This window comes from Chlorocebus sabaeus, chromosome 3 (assembly GCF_047675955.1).
Source record: "Chlorocebus sabaeus isolate Y175 chromosome 3, mChlSab1.0.hap1, whole genome shotgun sequence".
Taxonomy (NCBI): Eukaryota; Metazoa; Chordata; class Mammalia; order Primates; family Cercopithecidae; genus Chlorocebus; species Chlorocebus sabaeus.
Window position 1 is genome coordinate 14,045,002 of NC_132906.1, and position 24,200 is coordinate 14,069,201.

At 36.6% G+C, this 24,200-nt stretch overlaps 1 protein-coding gene across 4 annotated transcripts in view; it reads left to right on the forward strand.

Annotated features, from left to right (window-relative positions):
• NBEA (neurobeachin) overlaps positions 1-24,200 on the forward strand; it is a 731,202-nt gene that overhangs the window by 336,006 nt on the left and 370,996 nt on the right. For all 4 annotated transcript variants that reach the window (XM_073013351.1, XM_073013354.1, XM_073013348.1 and 1 more), the window contains one exon: positions 16,998-17,062. In XM_073013351.1, coding sequence (XP_072869452.1) covers positions 16,998-17,062 — 65 coding nt within the window. The remainder of the gene's footprint in view (positions 1-16,997; positions 17,063-24,200) is intronic.

A 24,200-nucleotide genomic window follows, 5' to 3' on the forward strand; every position in this document is an offset into this window, starting at 1 on the left:
ATATTTCAGTATTTCCTAATGGTTTTTTTATGGTTGACTATTACATCAGTAATCTTCTCTTTGAATTGATTATTGATTATTCATTTCTTACATTCAGTTTTTCCTGTAATACTTTTAGTAAGATCTTCATAAAAATAAGAAATGAAAATGAAATAAGTGGTACTTTAAATACTTCCCATATATATTTTCATTATGTATTTTTTACATACATTGACAAAAATTCTCATCTCTATTTTCACCCTGCAGAGTGTTTTCTTCACTTCACTCCTTATACTTACTGACTTCTCCAGCTTATTGCACAGAATTTCCAAACATGCCAGTTATGATGAACATTCACTTTGAAAATTTTAAGAAACACACCTATGTATTTTAGTGACAGACAATGATAAATATTAAGGATATCAGAAATATAAAATCAATTCTGAAATTCTTGAAGACTTAAGATCTCAATTTACTCTTCCGTTTTTCCCTTGTAATGTTTTTATATTTTCAAAACTTTTATGATGGATTGAATCTCTAAGAACATTAAATTGGTTGATTTAATTGTATACAAAGAAGAGGGAATGAAAAATGTACATTGAGTTGACATAGATGAGGAGAAACTGATGGGGAGCATTATGTTTTGGATCTGAGATTTCTTCGACTAGTCCATCTAACTACCATAAAGTGATTGTGAAGAGAACATAGGGATTTTATCATCATCCTTCTGGAACTTATTTGTCTTCAAAGTGTTTAGTTTCAAAGGGTCCTTAACATGAGATCCAGTTCCCTGAAAAAGTCCTTCATCTTCAGGAAATGTTATGCATGCATGTTGAAGAGTTAAAAAATTGTGACAAAACTATCTAAAGACTTGGCAGCTCTCTGCAGGCATTCAAACCTAAAGTTAAGTATGTTTCCCCATGAAAATAAAAGGTTGTTCATTTAGGTTTTCAGCAGAAAAGTGAGTATATGTCTATGTAGGTGTGTTTTCTCAAATGGCAAAAAATTCTGGAATAATTTGTAAGATAAGACTTTAAAATATACCTTTTTCCTGTCATTGCCAAGAGTTTGTTGTTGATGAAATGAGAGTAAATTGTTCTTATCCCTTTGCATGTGTTCTCATGTATCTGTAAGTCTTTGTATTTGTCAGAGAGAATTGTTAGAGTGCTAGGGCAGGGATTAAAATTGTCTTCCGTGTCCACCTCTATCCCATTTTTTAACTTTCAAGGTAGCTTGTATCTCAGCATCCGTAACGAACAAATAACGTTTCTTCTCTATGCTATGTACTTTTCTTATCACAAAGTTTTGTTTATCTCTCCTTTCAATATTTGATCCAATTATTTTTTGAAGCTCTTGTAATCAGTTATATAGTAATGTGCACTTAAGAAGTATTTTTTGAAATTAGCCAGGCATAGTGGTGCACACCTGTGGTCCCAGCCACTCGGGAGGGTGAGGCAGGAGAATTATTTGAACCTGGGATACGGAGGTTGCAGTGATCTGAGATCGAGCCACTGCACTCCAGCCTCGGTGACAAAGCGAGAATCTGTCTCAAACAAAAACAAAAACAAAAAATGTTTTTTGAACTTATAAAAGAAATGTGCATCAGTGTAAAAGAATATAATCATTGCCTATCCAAATTTGTTAGAAAAAAATTCAAAACCATGTGTATCTCATTTACTTCACACATACATGTAAATAAAGTACTGCAAATATAAATAACTCCATTTCAGAGGCAATGTTTCATGATTAATAAAAATAACATTAAGTGATGAGAAGATGATATAGGATTTATCCCATTTCCTATTTTCAGAGTTTTAAAACTGTTTCATTTACATGCTTTAAGATTTGTTATATTGCCGGCATAAATTCTTAGACCTTACTCCTATGGAAGAGGGCAATAGAAATATAAATTTTTAGACCTGACTCGCATAGAAATGGGCAATAAGAAGCATATATTCTTATCATAGTATTGCACTTTTCCATAGGAGTCAGGCCTAAAAATTCATCTGTAGCTTAGGATAACCAAAGGGGAAGATGCCCTTTGTTACACTTTTCCTATAGGATACATTTTTCTTCTCATTCCATTTTTTTTCTTTACACTTAAGCATTTTTGTTTGCCACCCAATACTGTGTACTGTTGTCTACCTAGGTGTAAAGGGATTGGACTTCTCAACTAAATATGGTAAAAAAAAAAATTATCGTTGCCCCTTTTACAACTGTTGTTCACAAATTATTAAACATGTTTTAAAAACCACATGCAATCCTAACATTTTCTGAGGAGGAAAATATACTTTATCTTGTGCAGAATATTTTATTGTCCCTTTTCTCTCTCTCATTTAGTAGATGAAAAAAATAAACTTCTGCTTTCTTCATTGACCACAACAATGAGAGTCCACAATATGGCCTTTTTTTTTTTTTTTTTTTTTTAACTTTAAGTCCTGGGATACATCTGCAGAACATGCAGTTTGCCACATAGGTATACGTGTGCCATCGTGGTTTGCTGTGCCTGTCAACCTGTCATCGAGGTTTTAAGCCCCACATGCATTAGGTATTTGTCCTAATGCTCCCCCTCCTCTTTCCCCAACCCCCTAACAGGCCCCGGTGTGTGATGTTCCCATACCTGTGTCCATGTATTCTCATTGTTCAGTTCCCATTTACGAGTGAGAACATGCAGTGTTTCCTTTTCTTTTTCTGTGTTAGTTTGCTGAGGATAATAGTTTCCAGCTTCATTCATGTCAGTGCAAAGGACATGAACTCATTCTTTTTTATGGCTGCATAGTATTTGATGATGTATATGTGCCACATTTTCTTTATCCAGTCTATCATTGATGGCCATGTGGGTTGGTTCCAAGTCTTTGCTATTGTAAATAGGGCTGCAATAAAAATACATGTGCATGTGTTTTTATAGTAGAATGATTTATCAACCTTTGGGTATATACCCAGTAATGTGATTGCTGGGTCAAATGGTATTTCTGGTTCTAGGTCCTTGAGGAATCGCCACACTGCCTGCCACAATGGCTGAACTAATTTACACTCCCACCAACAGTGTAAAAGCGTTCCTATTGCTCTGCATCCTTGCCAGCATCTGTTGTTTCCATACTTTTTAATGATCACCATTCTAACCGGCATGAGATTGTATCTCATGAGAGCCCACGATATGTTTTATGCTAAATCCCAGAAAATAACTGATAAAAACTTATGTTTAAAATTTCTAGTTTTAGTGCTGTCTGTATGGCTAACGTCGTTAATTCTCCAACTCTTCTACTTGAAGCAGCACCTCATGGGCTGCAGTAGGGAGGAGTTGGAAAGGTGGCCCAGATTGTAACACATGTCAACCACCGGAATCACAAATGTCCTATGCTCTTAGACTTTCAAAATCTCATTTTTACTTTATTATTTTTACATTCCTCAACATTTTGAATTAAATTACTTGAGATTATTTTTTAATTTTTTGTTTTCCTCTCAGACTCCAGGGGGACTAAACATGTAGTATATATCCTGGGCATAGTCACTGCCTGCGTCTTATGTTTCTCATACCCCAACTTGAATAAACAAAAACTTCAAACTCTCTTTCTTCAGAAAAGACAATTGATAACATTTTTGTGACCTTACACATTGTTAATAGCAGTTCATAGTTTTTCATGTAGTTAATAGACATTTACTTGGTAATTTGAAATTATGCAAATTGTTGCAAATAGTTGAAGAATTTTGAAAACCTTCAAAAATTGAATTATACTCTCTTAATATTAGGTGGAACCACTTTGGCTATTGCTCAGGGCAAGACTTGCATAACTGCTCTTGTGCCCCAGCCATATCATGTTAATGGAGCATGTGTGACAGAAAAGAAAACATTCATGTTGGGAAAACAAAATAATAATAGAACCTAGGGGAAAAAAGGCACCAGGAAATATAACATTTAAACATTTTTATACATAAGGATTTTTTCTGTGTTTGCCATTCAATGTTGGTTAAACTTCTAGAATTAAACTCTTGTTTCCTTAATGTTGTAGTATAGTCATTGTGACAGTTGTACCATCTATTTCTTCTGGTCCTAGTGTTATCACAGACTAATAAAGCCTGGCTCTTCCTTTAAAAATACGGACTTAAAATCTAATGATGTAAAATGCACATAAAACACACAAAGAGTAAAACTGAACTCATAGAGTCACATGAAGAAGACTATTCAGCCAGCTGGTGGTAAACTCCCATATTGAAAAATTGGCAGTTCAAGTTAAAGTTGCTTTAAATTCCTCTATCAGAAAAAGTATTTGATGTCTACCTACATCAGGACAGGTGAGCAGGACAGATAGCGGGATAGACAGAAGACTTAAATTTCCTGCAGGGCACGGGGAGAACAAAAAATACCTTATTTACATTTTAAAAAATCCTTTCTTCTTTTCATAATTAGCAATACTTTTTCATGTCTTCATAGAAAATGAGAACCCAGTTAGATTCTTTTTCTCTAGGATTAAAGAAACACTATGTTCAATTAGTATTGTTCATCTGTAGTAGTATCATTTTAAGAGGTCTCATTACCAGTCACCTGGTTTCATATATCTGGCAATAACAAGAGGTGGATTGTATGTTAATCACTATTGACCCAGTAGATCACTAGTTAATAATATTTGTTATTGTGTTACTCAGACTGTAGCAGGTGTTCAGAGTTAAAATTATATTAGAATTTAAAACCACACATCTCTTAAATTCAAAAAGACCAAGACAAATATGACCAAGGAGTTTATGATTTTCTGGGAAAGAAGTACAGTGAAGTTTACAACCATGTTACTAAAGTCTGGGTGCGTTTATGAATAATAACTGGACTATTTTGTACATAAGTAAAGGAAAACTTCACACTTTTTATTCCTTTTCTGAAGAATTAACTGTTCTTACCCCTTTTCAAGACACCCCATTCTTGTATGCATTCATCAGAATTTCCGTCACCTTCCATCTCTTGTAATCTTTCTGTCTCTCCTTCACCCTTTCATTCTGGTCCACAATTACGATTAAGTCTCTTCATCATAAAAACTTCACAAAAGCTTTCTAACGTGTGTCTTTCTCTGAGCATCCTGTCCATTGTTTCTTGGCTTTAATCACAAAGCTTTTTGTGATTGTTTGCTCTAGTTACCGCTTTCTCTTTCTCACTTACCAGCCCAGTACAATCAGACTTCCCTCCACAGTATTTAGGGCCTCTCTTGTGTCCTCATCATACCTGACTTTTCTGAAATATGAAAATGACAGTGTAATGTCATGCAAGCAAATGGAATAGCAATAGTTTTCTAATGATTATATTTTTAAAATATGGAAAACTTGCAAAATAAAATGAGAACGTGACACAGTCCCACGGTCAAAATGAGAAAGTGACACAGTCCTACTGTCAGAAAATGTTTAATGTTCTCTTCAACAAGAAGACTTCTGCCACCGGCTTCCTTCTCTAATATTGACTCTTCTTTTGGTAGAAAACTTTAAAAAAGAGCAACTCAGGCCTTCTGAGGAGTTGAACACAAATACAGGTCAACAGTGTTATATTGTCATTGAACAAATTCAGGAATTACATTGCCTTGACAAAAGCAATTCTGTGTGTGTGTGTGTGTGTGTGTGTGTGTGTGCGCGTGTGTGTATGATGGAGTCTTGGTCTGTCACCCAGGCTGGAATACTTTGGCGCAATCTCGGGTCACTGCAACCTTCGCCTTCTGATTCCAGCAATTCTCCTGCCTCAGAGTCCCGAGTAGCTGGTATTACAGGTGTGCACCACCATGCCCAGCTAATTTTTGCATGACAAAAGCAGTTCTTGAAGGGAAAACATATAATTGAAAACATTTTTATTCAGAATGTTTTCGTAAGTCTTCTGTGTTCAGACTATCTCTCTGTAGTCTCATAAAGTTACTGTTTCCTTTTTGACAATCTATTACCCTGCTTGCAGAACAAGTCTCTCCTGATTCATCACAGAAACTCTTCTATGGTTCTGTAAAACTAATACTGTTCTTAAAAATTGTTTTTAAAAAAAGTTTTAATTTTACTGTATGTAGTTTAAGGTACATAACCCACAAATAAAAGACCCCTACTCCACCACTGAAATCCACTGGACTGAATCAACCACTTTCAACTCTTTTATCTGTCTACTTTATTAGTAAACTGTATTTTTGAAATAACTCTGTTATACTAATATTCTTGGTTTTTCAATTTTAAATGTTTTTAAAATTTGTTATATGTAGCATGTCACTCTTACAACAGAGCCACTACCACTTACTAAAAAATATGGGAGAAAGTTTCTGCTTTTGTGTCAGCATGTCCCCACTATAGCCATATCACAGTTTTACAGTGTGTCAGTATTTCTTATAAGTATCATCTGTAGCTGAACTATCCACCATTTCCTTCCCAAGATAACTATTTTCTTTTAGAGTGAATTGCCTCTTTGCTGTTTATTTGTTGGCTAAGTTTTCTGGATGCCTATTAGTACATTTCCCCCAAACTTTCCAGTAGAACTAAAAACCTGCTCTAACTCTAGTGCACATTAAGTATTCTCTCAGCCTCTGCTTAATCCTGTTTTGGTACTTCCATTAACAATTATTTGGAGAATTTCCATTGCCTCTGTTTTGTTTCAGTCTACCGATTCTTAGATATGAGTCTATCTCTTTTTAAATGTATTTTCTGAGAATATGTGTAGGGTTTGTCACAAGTTCTTTCTGTCTTATTGAGTGCTTTTGGTGGGTTTGCATTCCCTTCCTGCAGTGAGCTTGGGCTTTATCATAGGACTTTCTCTGGCCAGTGAATGTAGGCAAAGGGACATGTGTTACTTCTGGCTGGAAGCTACAAGAGCCAGGGCATGCTTAGACCCATTCTCTTTCCCTCCATATTGGCTGCCAACAGTGTTCCAGACAATGACAACATGGTCAGTATGACTCCCAGGATGACGCCAGTAAGGATGTAGAGCAGAACACAGACAGTAGACAGAATTTGAGCAAGACGTAAACTTTTGTGTTTTAAGCCTCTGAGGTTCGGGGACTAGCACAACATAAACTTGTTTCTCCTGATTGATATATTTTCTCATTTTGGCAGAGCACACCATCAGTGGGTTCTTGAACAAGAGTCAGTGATAAATTTTTATACACGTGTGAAAATGTGATTATTCTCTCTTCATATGTTACTGATAGTTTGGCTGCATAGTTTGTTCTGAGTATTCTGTTCATAATTTTGAAACTGGCTGATGTTAAACTCCCATATTGAAAATGGTATTTCAACTTGAAGTTACTTTAAATTCATATATCAAATGAAAGCATTTGATGTCTATCTACGTCAGGACAGGTGAGCAGAACAAATAGGAAGCAGGATAAACAGAAGATTTACTTTCTTCCATCGTCTAGTTTTGCTGTTGAAAAGTCTCATTCAGATTCCTGATTCTTTATATAAACTTTTATTTTTTCCTGCGAGTCTCTTTCTTAACCCTGGTGTTCTAGAATTTAATGATGATTTACTTGCTAGGGTATATTATGTATTATATTATTCATTATATAATTATGTAATTATATTGTCATATAATTAAATCCTAGAAAATATTTGAAATTCCTTTGATAATTTCTTGATACAATGTTTCTCATTCACTCTTTCTAAAATTCCTACTTACTAGATAGTGACCTTTCAAAGGAAGATCCTCTAATTTCTTTGTCTCCTTTGTTTTCTCTCTGTGTCTTTTTGGTTGTACCTCATTATCTCTTTGTTCTATTTTCTGGGAGATACTTTCATCTCTTTTTTAATGTATACAATATCTTCGTATATCCCAGTTTTATTACTACATTTTTTTGGTGTCACTTCATTGTCTCTCATTCCCCCCAACCCCCGCCTCCATTATCCCTTTCTGATATTGGCCTGTGTCTTTAATATAAGGTTGCCAACAGGATCATAAGTAGTGACTTTGAAAGTAGTATTTGTGATTAAAGGGTTCTGCATCTTTCTGTTTTCCTGAGGCAGTGTATATATGTGGAGTGTTTTCTTTCAAATAATGCTATAATATTCTGCTTCTGTTCTTAAATTTTAATAGATCTTTTTCTGTCCCTTTCAATTGCTTCTTTTTGCAGTCCTAAAAATGTGAATCCTTTCCAGCCTAGGAATACTTTCTCAGCCTAGATATTTGATCCTCTTTTTGTTTATACTTCTTAGGAGACTTTTGCCTTACTCAGTATTTCCATGTAAATAATTCCAAATTTCACATTCTTTTTTTTAAATATACCTTAAGTCCTAGGGTACATGTGCACAACGTGCGGGTTTGTTACATATGTATACATGTGCCATGTTAGTGTGCTGCACCCATTAACTCGTCATTTACATTAGGTGTATCTCCTAATGCTTTCCCTCTCCCTCACCCCTCCCCACAATAGGCCCCAATGTGGGATGATCCCCTTCCTGTCTCCAAGTGATCTCATTGTTCAATTCCCACCTATGAGTGAGAGCATGTGGTATTTGGTTTTCTGTTCTTGTGATAGTTTGCTGAGAATGATGGTTTCCTGCTTCATCCATGTCCCTACAAAGGACACGAACTCATCCTTTCTTATGGCTGCATAGTATTCCATGGTGTATATGTGCCACATTTTCTTCATCCAGTCTGTCACTGATGGACATTTGCTTTGGTTCCAAGTCTTTCCTATTGTGAATAGTGCCACAATAAACATACGTGTGTGTGTGTGTCTTTATAGCAGCATGATTTATAATCCTTTGGGTATATACCCAGGAATAGGATGGCTGGATAAAATGAGATTTCTCGTTTTAAATCCTTGAGGAATTGCCACACTGTTTTCCACAATGGTTGAACTAGTTTAAAGTCCCACCAACAGTGTAAAAGCACTCCTATTTCTCCACATCCTCTCCAGCACCTGTTGTTTCCTGACTTTTTAATGATCGCCATTCTAACTGGTGTGAGATGGTATCTCATTGTGGTTTTGATTTGCAGTTCTCTGATGGCAAGTGATGATGAGCATTTTTTCATGTGTCTGATGGCTGTATAAATGTCTTCTTTTGAGAAGTATCTGTTCATATCCTTTGCCCACTTTTTGATGGGGTTGTTTGTTTTTTTCTTGTAAATTTGTTTGAGTTCTTTGTAGGTTCTGGATATTAGCCCTTTGTCAGATGAGTAGATTGCAAACATTTTCTCCCGTTCTGTAGGTCGCCTGTTCACTCTGATGGTAATTTCTTTTGCTGTGCAGAAGCTCTTTAATTTAATTAGATCCCATTTGTCATTTTTGGCTTTTGTTGCCGTTGCTTTTGGTGTTTTAGACATGAAGTCTTTGCCCATGCCTATGTCCTGAATGATATTACCTAGATTTTCTTCTAGGGTTTTTATGGTTTTAGGTCTAACATTTAAGTCTCTAATCCATCTTGAAATAATTTTCGTATAATGATTAAGGAAAGGATCCAGTTTCAGCTTTCTACTTATGGCTAGCCAGTTTTCCCAGCACCATTTATTAAATAGGGAATCCTTTCCCCATTTCTTCTTTCTCTCAGGTTAGTCAAAGATCAGATGACTGTAGATGTGTGGTATTATTTCTGAGGGCTCTGTTCTGTTCCACTGGTCTATATCTCTGTTTTGGTACCAGTACCATGCTGTTTTGGTTACTGTAGCCTTGTAATGTAGTTTGAAGTCAGGTAGTGTGATGCCTCCAGCTTTGTTCTTTTGGCTTAGGATTGTCTTGGCAATGCAGGATCGTTTTTGGTTCCATATGAACTTTAAAGTAGTTTTTTCCAATTCTGTGAAAAAAGTCATTGGTTGCTTAATTGGGATGGCATTGAATCTATAAATTACCTTGGGCAGTATGGCCATTTTCACAATATTGATTCTTCCTATCCATGAGCATGGTATGTTCTTCTATTTGTTTGTGTCCTCTTTTATTTCACTGAACAGTGTTTTGTAGTTCTTCTTGAAGAGGTCCTTGACATCCCTTGTAAGTTAGATTCCTAGGCGTTTTATTCTCTTTGAGGCAGTTGTGAATGGGAGTTCATTCATGATTTGACTCTCTGTCTGTTATTGGTGTATAAGAATGCTTGTGATTTTTGCACATTGATTTTGTCTCCTGAGACTTTGCTGAAGTTGCTTATAGGCTTAAGGAGATTTTGGGCTGAGACGATGGGGTTTCTAAATATACAATCATGTCATCTGCAAACAGGGACAATTTGACTTCTTCTTTTCCTAACTGAATCCCCTTGATTTCTTTCTCTTGCCTGATTGCCCTAGCCAGAACTTCCAACACTATGTTGAATAGGAGTGGTGAGAGAGGGCATCCCTGTCTTGTGCCTGTTGTCAAAGGGAATGCTTCCAGTTTTTGCCCATTCAGTATGATATTGGCTGTGGGTTTGTCATAATTAGCTCTTATTATTTTGAGATACATTCCATCAATACCGAATTTATTGAGTTTTTTTAGCATGAAGGGCTATTGAATTTTGTCAAAGGCCTTTTCTGCATCTGTTAAGGTAATCATGTAGTTTTTGTCTTTGGTTCCGTTTATATGCTGGATTACATTTATTAATTTGTATATGTTGACCCAGCCTTGCATCCCAGAGATGAAGCCCACTTGATCATGGTGGATAAGCTTTTTGATGTGCTGCTGGCTTTGGTTTGCCAGTATTTTATTGAGGATTTTTGCATCGATGTTCATCAGGGATATTGGTCTAAAATTCTCTTTTTTTGTTGTGTCTCTGCCAGACTTTGGTATCAGGATGATGTTGGCCTCATGAAATGAGTTAGGGAGGATTCCCTCTTTTCCTATTGATTGGAATAGTTTCAGAAGGAAAGGTACGAGCTCCTCCTTGTACCTCTGGTAGAATTCGGCTGTGAATCCATCTGGTCCTGGACTTTTTTTGGTTGGTAGGCTATTAATTATTGCATCAGTTTCAGAGCCTGCTGTTGGTCTATTCAGGGATTCAACTTCTTCCTGGTTTAGTCTTGGGAGAATGTATGTGTCCAGGAATTTATGTATTTCTTCTAGGTTTTCTAGTTTGTTTGCGTAGAGGTGTTTATAGTATTCTCTGATGGTAGTTTGTATTTCTGTGGGGTCGGTGGTGATACCACTTTATCATTTTTTATCGCGTCTATTTGGTTCTTCTCTCTTTTCTTCTTTATTAGTCTTGCTAGCGGTCTGTCAATTTTGTTGATCTTTTCAAAAAATCAGCTCCTGGATTCATTGATTTTTTGAAGGGTTTTTTGTATCTCTATCTCCTTCAGTTCTGCTCTGATCTTAGTTATGTCTTACCTTCTGCCAGCTTTTGAACGTGTTTGCTCTTGCTTCTCTAGTTGTTTTAACTGTGATGTTAGGGTGTCAATTTTAGATCTTTCCTGCTTTCTCTTGTGGGCATTTAGTGCTATAAATTTCCCTCTACACACTGCTTTAAATGTGTCCCAGAGATTATGGTGTTTTCTATCTTTGTTCTCATTGGTTTCAAAGAACATCTTTATTTCTGCCTTCATTTCGTTATGTACCCAGTAGTCATTCAGGAGCAGGTTGTTCAGTTTCCATGTAGTTGAGTGGTTTTGATTGAATTTCTTCGTCCTGAATTCTAGTTTGATTGCACTGTGTTCAATCTGCACTGAGAGGCAGTTTGTTATGATTTCTGTTCTTTTACATTTGCTGAGGAGTGCTTTACTTCTAAATATGTTTTGGGATAAGTGCGATGTGGTGCTGAGAAGAGTGTGTATTCTGTTGATTTGGGGTGCAGAGTTCTGTAGATGTCTATTAGGTCGCTTGATGCAGAGTTGAGTTCAATTCCTGGATATACTTGTTAACTTTCTGTCTCAGCAATTTGTCTAATCTTGACAGTGGGTGTTATAGTCTCCCATTGTTATTGTATGGGAGTCTAAGTCTCTTTGTAAGTCTTTAAGGACTTACTTTATGAATCTGTGTGCTCCTGTATTGGGTGCATATATATTTAGGACAGTTAGCTCTTCTTGTTGAGTTGATCCCTTTACTGTTATGTAATGGCCTTCTTTGTCTCTTTTTATCTTTTTGTTTTAAAGTCTGTTTTATCAGAGACTAGGATTGCAACCCCTGCCTTTTTTTGTTTTCCATTTGCTTGGTAGATCTTCCTCCATCCCTTTATTTTGAGTCTATGTGTGTCTCTGCATGTGAGATGGGTCTCCTGAATACAGTGAACTGATGGGTCTTGACTCTTTATCCAATTTGCCAGTCTGTGTCTTTTAATTGGACCATTTAGTCCATTTATATTTAAGGTTAATATGTTATGTGTGATCTTGATCCTGTCATTATGATATTAGCTGGTTATTTTGCTCATTAATTGATGCAGTTTCTTCCTAGCATCGATGGTCTTTACATTTTGGTATGTTGTTCCAATGGCTGGTACCGGGTATTCCTTTCCATGTTTAGTGCTTCCTTCAGGATGTCTTGTAGGGTAGGCCTGGTGGTGACAAAATCTCTGAGCATTTGCTTATCTGTAAAGGATTTTATTTCTCCTTCACTTATGAAACTTAGTTTGGCTGGATATGAAATTCTGGGTTGAAAATTCTTTTCTTTAAGAATGTTGAATATTTGCCCCCACTCTCTTCTGGCTTGTAAAGTTTCTGCCGAGAGATCTGCTCTTAGTCTGATGGGCTTCCCTTTGTGGGTAACCCAACCTTTCTCTCTAGCTGCCCTTAGTATTTTTTCCTTCATTTCAACTTTGGTGAATCTGACAATTATGTGTCTTGGAGTTGCTCTTCTTGAGGAGTATCTTTGTGGCATTCTCTGTATTTCCCGAATTTGAATATTGGCCTGCCTTGCTAGGTTGGGGAAGTTCTCCTGGATAATATCCTACAGAGTGTTTTCCAACTTGGTTTCGTTCTCCCTGTCACTTTCAGACACACCAATCAGATGTAGATTTGGTCTTTTCACATGATCCCATATTTCTTGGAGGCTTTGTTCATTTCTTTTTACTCTTTTTTCTCCAAACTTCTCTTCTCACTTCATTTCATTCATTTGAGCTTTAATCACTGATAATCTTTCTTCCAGTTGATCGAGTCAGTTACTGAAGCTTGTGCATTTGTCACATAGTTCTCATGTCATGGTTTTCATCTCTATCAGTTCGTTTATGGACTTCTCTGCATTGGTTATCTAGTTATCCCTCCTTCCATTCTTTTTTCAAGGTTTTTAATTTCTTTTTGCTGGGTACATAGTTCCTCCTTTAGCTCTGAGAAGTTTGATCAACTGAAGCCTTCTTCTCTCAACTCGTCAAAGTCATTCTCCAACCAGCTTTGTTCCGTTGCTGGCGATGAGCTGCGTTCCTTTGGAGGGGGGGGGATGAGCTCTAATTTTTTGAATTTCCAGCTTTTCTGCATTGCTTTTTCCCCATCTTTGTGGTTTTATCCCCTTTGATCTTGATGATGGTGATGTACTGATGGGGTTTTGGTGTGGGTGTCCTTTCTGTTTGTTAGTTTTCCTTCTAACAGTCAGGACCCTCAACTGCAGGTCTGTTGGAGTTAGCTTGAAGTCCACTCCAGACGCTGTTTGCCTGGGTATCAGCAGCGCAGGCTGCAGAAGATAGAATACTGCTGAACAGCAAGTGTTGCTGTCTGATTCTTGCTCTGGAACCTTTGTCTCAGAGGTGTACCCAGCCGTGTGAGGTGTGAGGTATCAGTCTGCACCTAGTGGAGGACCTCTCCCAGTTAGACTACTCAGGGATCAGGGACCCACTTCAGCAGGCAGTCTGTCCATTCTCAGATCTCAACCTCCGTGCTGGGAGAATCACTGCTCTCTTCACAGCTGTCAGACAGTAACATTTACATCTGCAGAGGTTTCTGTTGCTTTTTGTTTAGCTATGCCCTGTCCCTAGAGGTGGAGTCTACAGAGACAGGCAGGCCTCCTTGAGCTGCAGTGGGCTCCACCTAGTTTGAGCTTCCCAGGGTCTTTGTTTACCTACTTAAGCCTCAGCAATGGCGGGCACCCCTCCCCCAGCCTCGCTGCCGCCTTGCAGTTAGATCTCAGACTGCTGTGCTAGCAATGAGGGAAGCTCCGTGGGCGTGGGACCCTCTGGGCCTGGTGTGGGATATAATCTCCTGGTGTGCTGTTAGCTAAGACCCTTGGTAAAGCACAGTATTAGGGTGGGAGTTACCTGATTTTCCAGGTGTTGTGTGCCTCAGTTTCCCTTGATTAGGAAAAGGAATTCCCTTCCCCCTTGCACTTCCCAGGTGAGGCGATGCCTCACCTTGCTTTAGCTCTCGCTGGTTGGGCTACACCCACTGACCAGCACTGACTGTCCGACATGCCCCAGTGAGATGAACCCTGTACCTCGGTTGAAAATGCAGAAATCACCCATCCTCTGTGTCGCTCACGCTCGGAGCTGGAAGCTGGAGCTGTTCCTGTTTGGCCATCTTGGGCACCCCCATTCATGTTCTTTTTTGATATACCATTGCCACTGTAAATCCAACAAATTCAGACAACAGTGTTTGTGATTTCCCCAAATGTATTTTTCAGTATTTTCATAATAATATTACCATTATCCTAGTCATCTACATTGAAAACTTAATAACTATTTTATCTCAAATTCTCTATATCAGTTCTTAAATTCAGATTATCATCTAGTCTTGGCATCTTTTCTTTGTAACATCTCTTATTTTTTATTCCCTATTTGAAATACTCATTTAGATGCCTAATATTTCTCTTGTGGAAAGGCATGTAACAACAATCTCCTACAATTTCCTCTTGCTCAAAACTGACAAACTACTCTTCTAAAACACTGATTTATTGAATGAAGTCTTTCATTGGCTTTCTCAAACTTTAAACTCTAATTTCCTTAGTGTAGCTCAGACTTCCTTCTACTGTTCCTCCACCAAAGGTAAATTAGTACATCTCATGGGCTGTATGCAGATTCCATATAATTTAGATTGATTCAAAGATAATTTACTCTGTGATTTTTTTGACAAGGCATAATTTGGGATGCAGATGTAATACTTAAATATGTACTCTGCGAAATATCTTACTGAAAAATCTTATTCATATTATAAGTTTATGGTGACTAAAGAGTCTTAGTGTACAAACCCTAACACAGAAAATCATGTGTAAGAAGTTGTAATAATCTAGTCTTCATAGTGACATGGGTCCACTTATGTAAAAATCAGTTTTCTCTTTAAGTTAATATCCCAATGAGTATGAAGTATTTCTGAGAAAGGTACATATTTTGTAGGATCCTCATTTCCAATAAATACAGAATATAGAATGAGAATATTAAAGAGGCTTTAAATTTTGTAAAAATTTGGGAAAAGAAATTTCCTGCAATTATTTTATACAGAATTAGTTTGAAAGTTTCAGTAAGTTCTGTACAATGGAATAGCAATCTTGTCATTTGGATAAATTTTAGATAAAGGTTATGATAGCTAGAACCCAGTGGCTTTGTACTATCCCCAAGTTACCACATCTCTTTTCACTAGTTGTTGATTTTCTCTCCTTGGGAGATTGAGGATTTGTTCTTCTATAATTCAGCACACATTTACTTAGAGCAGAGAATATTTACACGCACACAAATACTTTTGGGGACCATATTTATTTTCAGAATGAGTGTAATTTCTTTAAAGGTAAAGGAATCAGGAGTAGAGTGAAGGGTTGATACAGAAACTGTGTTTTTTGTAAAGCTGAACCCATGGCCAGGGCAGCCAGTCACCTCTGTACAACCAACACCTTATTAGGAAAATCATGGGGAGGGGAATATATAGAGGGCCATGACTGGTCAATAAAGATTTTTCTAGCCGGGCGCGGTGGCTCACGCCTGTTATCCCAGCACTTTGGGAGGCCGAGACGGGCGGATCACGAGGTCAGCAGATCGAGACCATCCTGGCTAACATGGTGAAACCCTGTCTCTACTAAAAATACAAAAAATTAGCCGGGTGCGGTGGCGGGCGCCTGTAGTCCCAGCAACTCGGGAGGCTGAGGCAGGAGAATGGCGTGAACCCGGGAGGCGGAGCTTGCAGTGAGCCGAGATTGCTCCACAGCACTCCAGCCTGGGCGACGGAGCGTGCCTGTCTCTCAAAAAAAAAAAAAAAAAAAAAGATTTTTCTATTAAAATGCGTTAGGGAACTTTGGGGAGTATTTACTTGTAGAACCATTGGAAGGGATATAATTTTCAATCCAAAACACTGCTTTTTACCAGATATATATATATGCGCACACACACATATATATATTTAAAACCCCTATATATATTTAACCTGAAATATATGTATTTATATATGTATTTAAAACCCAAAAATATGTATATATTTAAAACCCCCAAAATAGAAATCACTGGCATAAACCAAAACAAGTGTGTAAATTTTATTCTAAAGAGCATAAAATAAGCGTATGCTTTTCTAATCTAAAACACTTCATTATAATCACTTATGTTCATAATGATGATCCTGACCTTGAGAACTGCCAAATTCACAAACATACTCTAATCAAAATTAGCAAAGAGAGATTACATAGTTATCTATTACATATTTAGCCATAGGTTTACTCTATTTTTTTACAATTTTCAAAAAAGTTAATTTGTAACTTTTTTCTAATTAGCATTAAATAATTAGCATTAAGTAATTTGGAATGCACATATAACTAGAACATTTCACTTCCAAGTCAATTTAAATATGTTTATGTTTCTAATAGTTTATATTTCTAGTATTCATTTTATTATCTTAATGGAAATTTTCTATATGAGGAGATAAAGTTTTCTATCTCAAGTATTTCTAGTCCTTGTATAGACACATCAGGCCTCTTTTGGTCATTTGCTCTCTTTTGGAAAGAAGCTATGTGCTCAGAGCCCTCTATACCTGCGTCTCACTTTCCATCTCAGTTTGCATCCATCCTGACATTTTCTGATGAACCAAAAGCACCTTCTAAACTAAGTGATAAAACTAAAATTTGATTTTTTACAAAATAACATTTGTTAGAATCTTGTAAAGACATTTGGAAATAATATAATGTGGAAGTTATTAACAACATCAACATGATCCCTAAACCAGATGTTACTTTCATTTAAATGTTCACTTTTCTCACATTTGTTTTGGTTTCTCCTTTTAGGAATGGCAAAACTCTATTCAGAAGAATGCAGGACTTGCATTTATTGAGCTCATCAATGAAGGAAGGTAATTAATTTTACAATTTTGAACAACTAGTCAGTGTACATTTTATTCCACTGGGCAATTGCTCTTTCCTACCATCTGTTCCAAAAATGTGGAAGAAAATATCTTTTAGTTAACTAATTTATCACACGGGTACTTAATTAAACTTTAACAAAGTTTAAAATGCTAAACATTTATTTTTGAAGAAAAAGCCATGCATGAAATAAAGGGACAAACTTTATAAGGTTTTGTGAGATTTGAAGTACATTTTACTGAGTAGTAAAGTTGTTTTACACAGATCAAGTGAACCCAATCTGCAATCCCATCTGCCACTCCATCTGTTTTCAGAGCAGTGCTCAGTGTTTACCCCTTCAGCCTCTCCTCAGTCCATGTGAAACAGTTTTATCTGAATATGTCACTCATTCAATATCCAACTGAAAATGTGAGGGATATTAAATATAGCAAATATATCTCTCTCGGGTAGAAATGTATATATTCTATTATTAAAACAATAAGTAAAATTACATCTGAACGCATTATTATATTTACCATTTTGTGGTAAATAGTTGTTAATTATTATTTTTGCAGTGCTTTATTGGCAGTGGACACATTAAAATAGATTTAGCTGTCACCATGTGACATGTATAGCTTCTATCAACTCAAGACCTGCAAACTTTACTACTTGAATTTCTTGTATGATACACTGCATTCTTTGGAATATGATGATTATTTGGCATGACCTATTCATATTTGAAACCAGCTGTAGATTAATGAGGAAATAATGCTTACTGTATATAAAATTTATCTTTTTCAAGAAAGGGAGTTGTGAAAGAATAGTCCTTGAAAATTAGTTTCTATATGTTATAGATACCCAAGTTTTAAAAATTAAATATCACTTAGTATTATTCATTTTTTCCATCACTGTGTTATATTTTGAGAAATATCTTCTGTTTTTATAACAATTTATCTTATTTTATATTTCGCATTTTGATATTTTGTGACCTAATCATGTTAGCCAGTAGTACCGATCTAAAATTTAAAATAAGCTTTGCATTCACTGCAACATCAAAGATGCAGGAAAATATCAGTTTTCTTTTATAACACAAATAGTATTTTACATAACAGCACTTGCTATGTCTTACAGAGTTTTATTGTGATAAGAGTTGCTAATAATTATTATCCGTTTTCAGGTGATGAATAAATAGAAAAAAAACTATGCATTGTTTTTTCAGTTTTAGTAATAACTCTCAATGACATATCCACAATTATTTTATTTCAACTGCAAAGTAAAAATATATATATAATTATTATTATTATCAGTAACTCTCCTAAGAGTTACCGGAATTGAACCTCTAAGCACTTAAATAAAGATTGTAGTAATAGGCTTAGAAAAGGAAGAGGGTGGAAAATTTGCTAATATCAGAAATTTTAAGCTTCTGATAATGCTTTTGTCGGTCAGTGGTAGAATTTGGGATTTATATTAGGAAAGGTTGGAAATAAAGAAAATAGTCACAATTTTTTTAAAAAAAATTTCAATCTAGGCTGGACACAGTAGCACACATCTATAATCCCAACACTTTGGGAGGCCAGGTTGGGTGGATCACCTGAGGTCAGGAGTTCAAGACCAGTCTGGCCAACATGGTGAAACCCCATGTCTACTAAAAATACAAAAATTAGCCAGACGTGGTGGCAGGTGCCTGTAATCCCAACTACTCAGGAGGCTGAGGCAGGAGAATCGCTTGAGCCCGGGAGGTGGAGGTTGCAGTGAGCTGAGATCATGCCATTGCACTCCAGCCTGGGCGACGAGAGCGAGACTTCATTCCCCTTCCCCCACGAAAAGATAATTAAACATGTAATAATCTCTTAAATTCTGTCCATTATGTTCTCTGTGCTCTCGTAAATTTCTGTTCCTATTCTTCATAGGACTCGTTCTTCCAAATAAAAATGATTTTGGAATAAGGATTCAAACATGAATAGTTGTAAATATGTAAGAACAAATCATGTATGCATGAGTGCAGCAAATGTCTGTTCAGCCCTCATTACATGTCAAATACTATTATAAGAGTTAGGAATAGAGTTAGGAATAAGATATAAATGGTTCCAGTTTCTTGGGGAAAGGCAGACATTAGATGAACACATACAATAATACAAGGATACTGTGATAAAAGTGGTGTAGGTAATGATGCAATCGTACCGCAGAATACTTTACCTAGTCTGGAGGGATGCATTTCACTGAGTGGTGGGATTGTCAAGGTTTTCAAAAGAGTACTTACCCAAAGGGAATGCCATTTGAGAGATCATCAGGAGATAGCCAGGTAGAAAAAAAGTAGAAATACGATTCTTGGCAGAGGGAATTGTATAGTGCAGAGGACTAGGGGCAAGAGAATAGTGAGACATGTAGCTGGAAAGCTATTTTCAGTCAGCCAGCAGCTATTTAAATGCATGTTGTATGCCAGCCACATGAAGGCACATGTCATTAGCAAAGATCATGCCATGAAGCCATGCAAAGGATACTGGAGAATAACTGAAAATGTTTAGGCATAGCCTGCAATGTGGAGAGTTTCATGGGCTCAAGAGTTGAAGCAATACCAACCTAAGGTTCAGTAATCTTGTTGAAGAAAATGGTGCCATGGACTAATAGTGGCTGTGAGGATGGAAGAAGTGAACAAATCTGAAGTATCTTTTGGAAGTTAAGTCACTATGATTGCTAATATATTGGATGGAAGAGAGGAAAGAAGGAATCAAGGATATTTTGATGTCAGCTTTAGTAACTGACAGTTTACAGTATAAGTATAGTTCACTTAGCTAGGAGAGTACAGAAAGTGAGGTTTGAGTTGAGAATTTTTCACTTTTGGGTTACACTGAACTTGTGGTACTGGTGAAATATCCAGGTGGAGATGTTGAATAGGCATGGGCATTTGAGTACTGAGCTCTCCACAGAGAGAGCTGGCATGGAGATTTAGGCTTATGAGTCTCCAGGTTACTCGTGGTAAACTGTAGAAAGGATACAGATGTGATGCCCAGGGAGAGTGAATAGAGGGAGTGGAGAACCAGGGGCCCCGCTTTTACTCCCGTTTCTGCTGGGAATCCTCTTCACCCACATCTTGACACGACTGGTTGTTTCTCATCTTTGAGGAATCAGCTTAAATGCTACCCTGTCACAGAGGCTCCCCTGACTATCTTATATAGTTGTTACACTCCCATGACATAATCCTATTTTAACACATAGTAACATCATCTCAAATGATCTGCTGTGTTTGCTCGTTTACATCTATTTCTTCTGCTAAAATGTGTTTCCTTAAGATCTTGTGTCTTATTCATCGTCTTATTTGCTGCCATATCTCTATATTCTGGAATAGTGCCTAGTATGTAGTTAGCATGCTAACGAAATATTTATTTGCCACGTTAAATTAATATTTACTGAAAGCATAAAGAAAAGAATGGTGAGTAGAGTGTTTAAGGAAGAATGTATGATCAAAAAGAGGATTTTTAAGTTAGTATTAAAGGGACCACTGGGTTCAGCCAAAAGGAGGTCATGGTGATCTCATCCAGACTTAATACTGGTGAGCACCTGTGTGCTGAAGAAGCTGGGTGTAGATCCAAGTCCTACCCTATTAGAGCTTACAGTCTACTGGGGGCAACAGCCTTTGATTAAGTAATTGCAAGTTTAATAAATATGTAAAGGGCAATTAGAGGGTGCTATGGGAGCAGGTAACTGAGAGAGGTATTTTTTGAAAAAGTGGTGATTTACTGAGAGTAGACGGACAGAAGCCAGGTTGCTTTGAGTTGAAGAGCTAGCCCAAAATGAAATACAGGCAGCAAGCACTTCTCTAAAGAAGTTTGGCCAAGAAGGGGAAAGATAGAGTGGCTGATGTAGGTAGATAAGGTTTAAATTTAGAGAGAGGGGTTACTTTTTAGAAAGAAGAACCTGAGTATTTTTCATTGTTGATGGAAAAAGGCAATATGGTGGGGGGGAAAGAAGGCAATATTGACAGCATAAACTCTCTGAGAGGGGTGCACTGAGATAGAAGGATTGGCCTTTAGTGGAAGAGCACTGAGAAAGGATGAAGACAGTTAAATTGGTGGAAGAATTCAGAGGAGATCTCACATGATGCCTTCTCTCTATGAAGTGGCAGTTAGGGTCATTTGCTGAGAATAAAGGAAATTGGGAGAGGGTACATACGATTTTTAGAAAAGTGAAGAATACTGAAAATAGCGATTGTAAAAGAATAGAGAAGAGAAAAAACTAAAGAAACCTCAGAGGCTTGCCAGGCAATTTGGGGGAGCCAATTGAGGTTGCTGTCTTTGATAGTGTAATGTTTTCTTCAGCCGTTCACAGTTAAGAGAAGATAGGCATTTGCTTTAATACATTGACTTCTCTTACTTTAGCAAAAATAATCTTTTCACCGAAGACCAACCCCTTCCTACCCCTAATCTGGATTGTGTACCTTTCTCTGTTCTCCCAGTACCTCAATTTTCCCCTGATTTATATATACCTATCTATAGTGTTTATTTGTGGTGGATCTTTTTATGGTTATTCCACAATGCATAGTATAATACATAGTATCCATATGTTAATTCTGTTGAGTTCAAATATCAGTTCTCCCATTGATAAGCTGTTAGACTGCAGGCAAGTAATAATCTTCCTCCGACATTGTTTCTCATCTGTAGAATACTGTAGCACCCTTCTTGCTCAGTTTCCCGGAAAGTTCAACATAATATATATGATATTTTAAAATGGAAGTTTTTACTTTTGTTATTGCGTATAATATGTATTTAGAATTTTGCTTACTCCCACCTTTAGTTTGGATCATTTCTTTCAATTTAGACTTTTCTCTTTCACAAATATGAACTCGGACTTCTGGCTCAAAAAGTCATATTTAGGTAGCTGGGATGCAGTTCCAGTAAAAAGCCCATTACTCTGTTTATCTTGCTACTGTATGTTGATGCCCATTATGTACAAAGCACAAATTAGATATTTTATACATGCTTTTATCCCATTTGCCTGGACATGTAACATTTTTGCAACTTTTTCATATGGTTTAATATGAAACATTTAAAAACTCACATTATTTGGGTTGTTAGAATATCAGCCTTTAATTTGCCCTTATGGGAATGAAGATAAAAATCTTTAAGTAGAAATTATTATAAATATTTATCCTACTTAACAGCTACACTCGTGAATACAATTCATCAATCATAGCTAGAGAAAGCAATTGTGCAGTTGTCTGCAATTAACAGGACAAAAACAGTTGATGAATGTGCATCTGAATTAAAGTACTCCCTAGGACAGGCTGAAATTATAAACTGGATCATTTAAAGGAATCTAACAAAGGATCTTTATAATTAAAACAAAGCAAGGTTAATGGGATGTAAAATTGCCTGTAATATCTTGGCAATAATGATTGGAATTTGAATTATTAAAATATGCATTGAAGAATAAGGCAAATAGGAAGTACTTATTTAAAATACAGAATTTGAGTTATCTTTTTAAATATCATTTGCCTGAAATAAACCTTTGTCACTCTTTTAAAATAATGTAGAATTTAATTTTTGAATATTCATCAGAAGGAACAGATCATATTTATGTTTAGCACTGAATTTAAGCTAGAGCTCTCAAGATTCTGATTTTTTGTTTTGTTCTTTAGAAGAGCGGAAAATATACGCCATGCATTTCTTAGGTTTTTAAGAGAAGCATATTGCATCCAAGTATAATTTTTTAGTGATTGTATGGCACCAATTTGAATGTATTCTTTAATTTAACAAATGCTAGTTAATATTTTAACCAACAAGCATTGGTTTGCTTTTTATTTCTCTTATGTCTTTGATTTGGCAAAACCTGTATTTAAAAACAAAACAAAACAAAAAAACTTCCAAAGCTGTAAAATAAGAAACTGTTTCCTTAAAGTAGACATTCTGGTTTAATTTGGAGCCAATAATCTCTGGAAGCTCCTGGAAAACAGAAGTTTCTTTTCCATGTGTTTTCTTATAAAATCTAACCTATGCCAGGTTTTCTTTAACATTCTTTTTAAATTATTATTATTATTTTTTAATATTATGCTTTAAGTTCTAGGGTACATGTGCAGAACGTGCAGGTTTGTTACGTAGGTGTACACATGCCATGGTGGTTTGCTGCACCCATCAACCTGTCATCTACATTAGCTATTTCTCGTAATGCTATCCTTCCGTAGACCCCCACACCTCAACAGGCCCCGGTGTGTGATGTTCCCCTCCCTGTGTCCATGTGTTCTCACTGTTCAGCTCCCACTTATGAGTGAGAACATGCAGTGTTTGGTTTTCTGTTCCTGTGTTAGTTTGCTGAGAATGATGGTTTCCAGCTTCATCCGTGTCTCTGCAAAGGACATGAACTCATCCTTTCTTTATGGCTGCATAGTATTCCAACGTATATATATGCCACATTTTCTTTATACAGTCTATCACTGATGGGCATTTGGGTTGGTTCCAAGTCTTTGCGATTGTGAACAGTGCTGCAATAAACATATGTGTGCATATATGTTTATAGTAGAATGATTTATAATCCTTTGGGTATCTACCCAGTAGTGGGATTTGCTGGGTCAAATGGTATTTCTGGTTCTAGATCCTTGAGGAATTGCCACACTGTCTTCCACAGTAGTTGAACTAATTTACACTCCCACCAGCAGTATAAAAGCGTTCCTATTTCTCCACATCCTCTCTGGGATCTGATCTCATTGTAGTTTTGATTTGCATTTCTCTAATGACCAGTGATGATGAGCTTTTTTTCATATACTTGTTGGCCACATAAATGACATCCTGTGAGAAGAGTCTGTTCATGTCCTTTGCCCACGTTTTGATAGGGTTGTTCGTTTTTTTTTTTCTTGTAAATTTGTTTAAGTTCCTTGTAGATTCTGTGTATTGGCTCTTTGTCAGATGGATATATTGCAGAAATCCCATTCTGTAGGTTGCCTGTTCACTCTGATGATAGTTTCTTTTGCTGTTCAGAAGCTCTTTAGTTTCCTTAGATCCCATTTGTCTATTTTGGCTTTTGGTGCCATTGCTTTTGGTGTTTTAGTCATGAAGTCTTTGCCTATGCCTATGTCCGGAAAGGCATTGCCTAGGTTTTCTTCTAGGGTTTTTATGGTTTTACGTTTAAGTCTTTAATCCATCTTGAGTTAATTTTTGT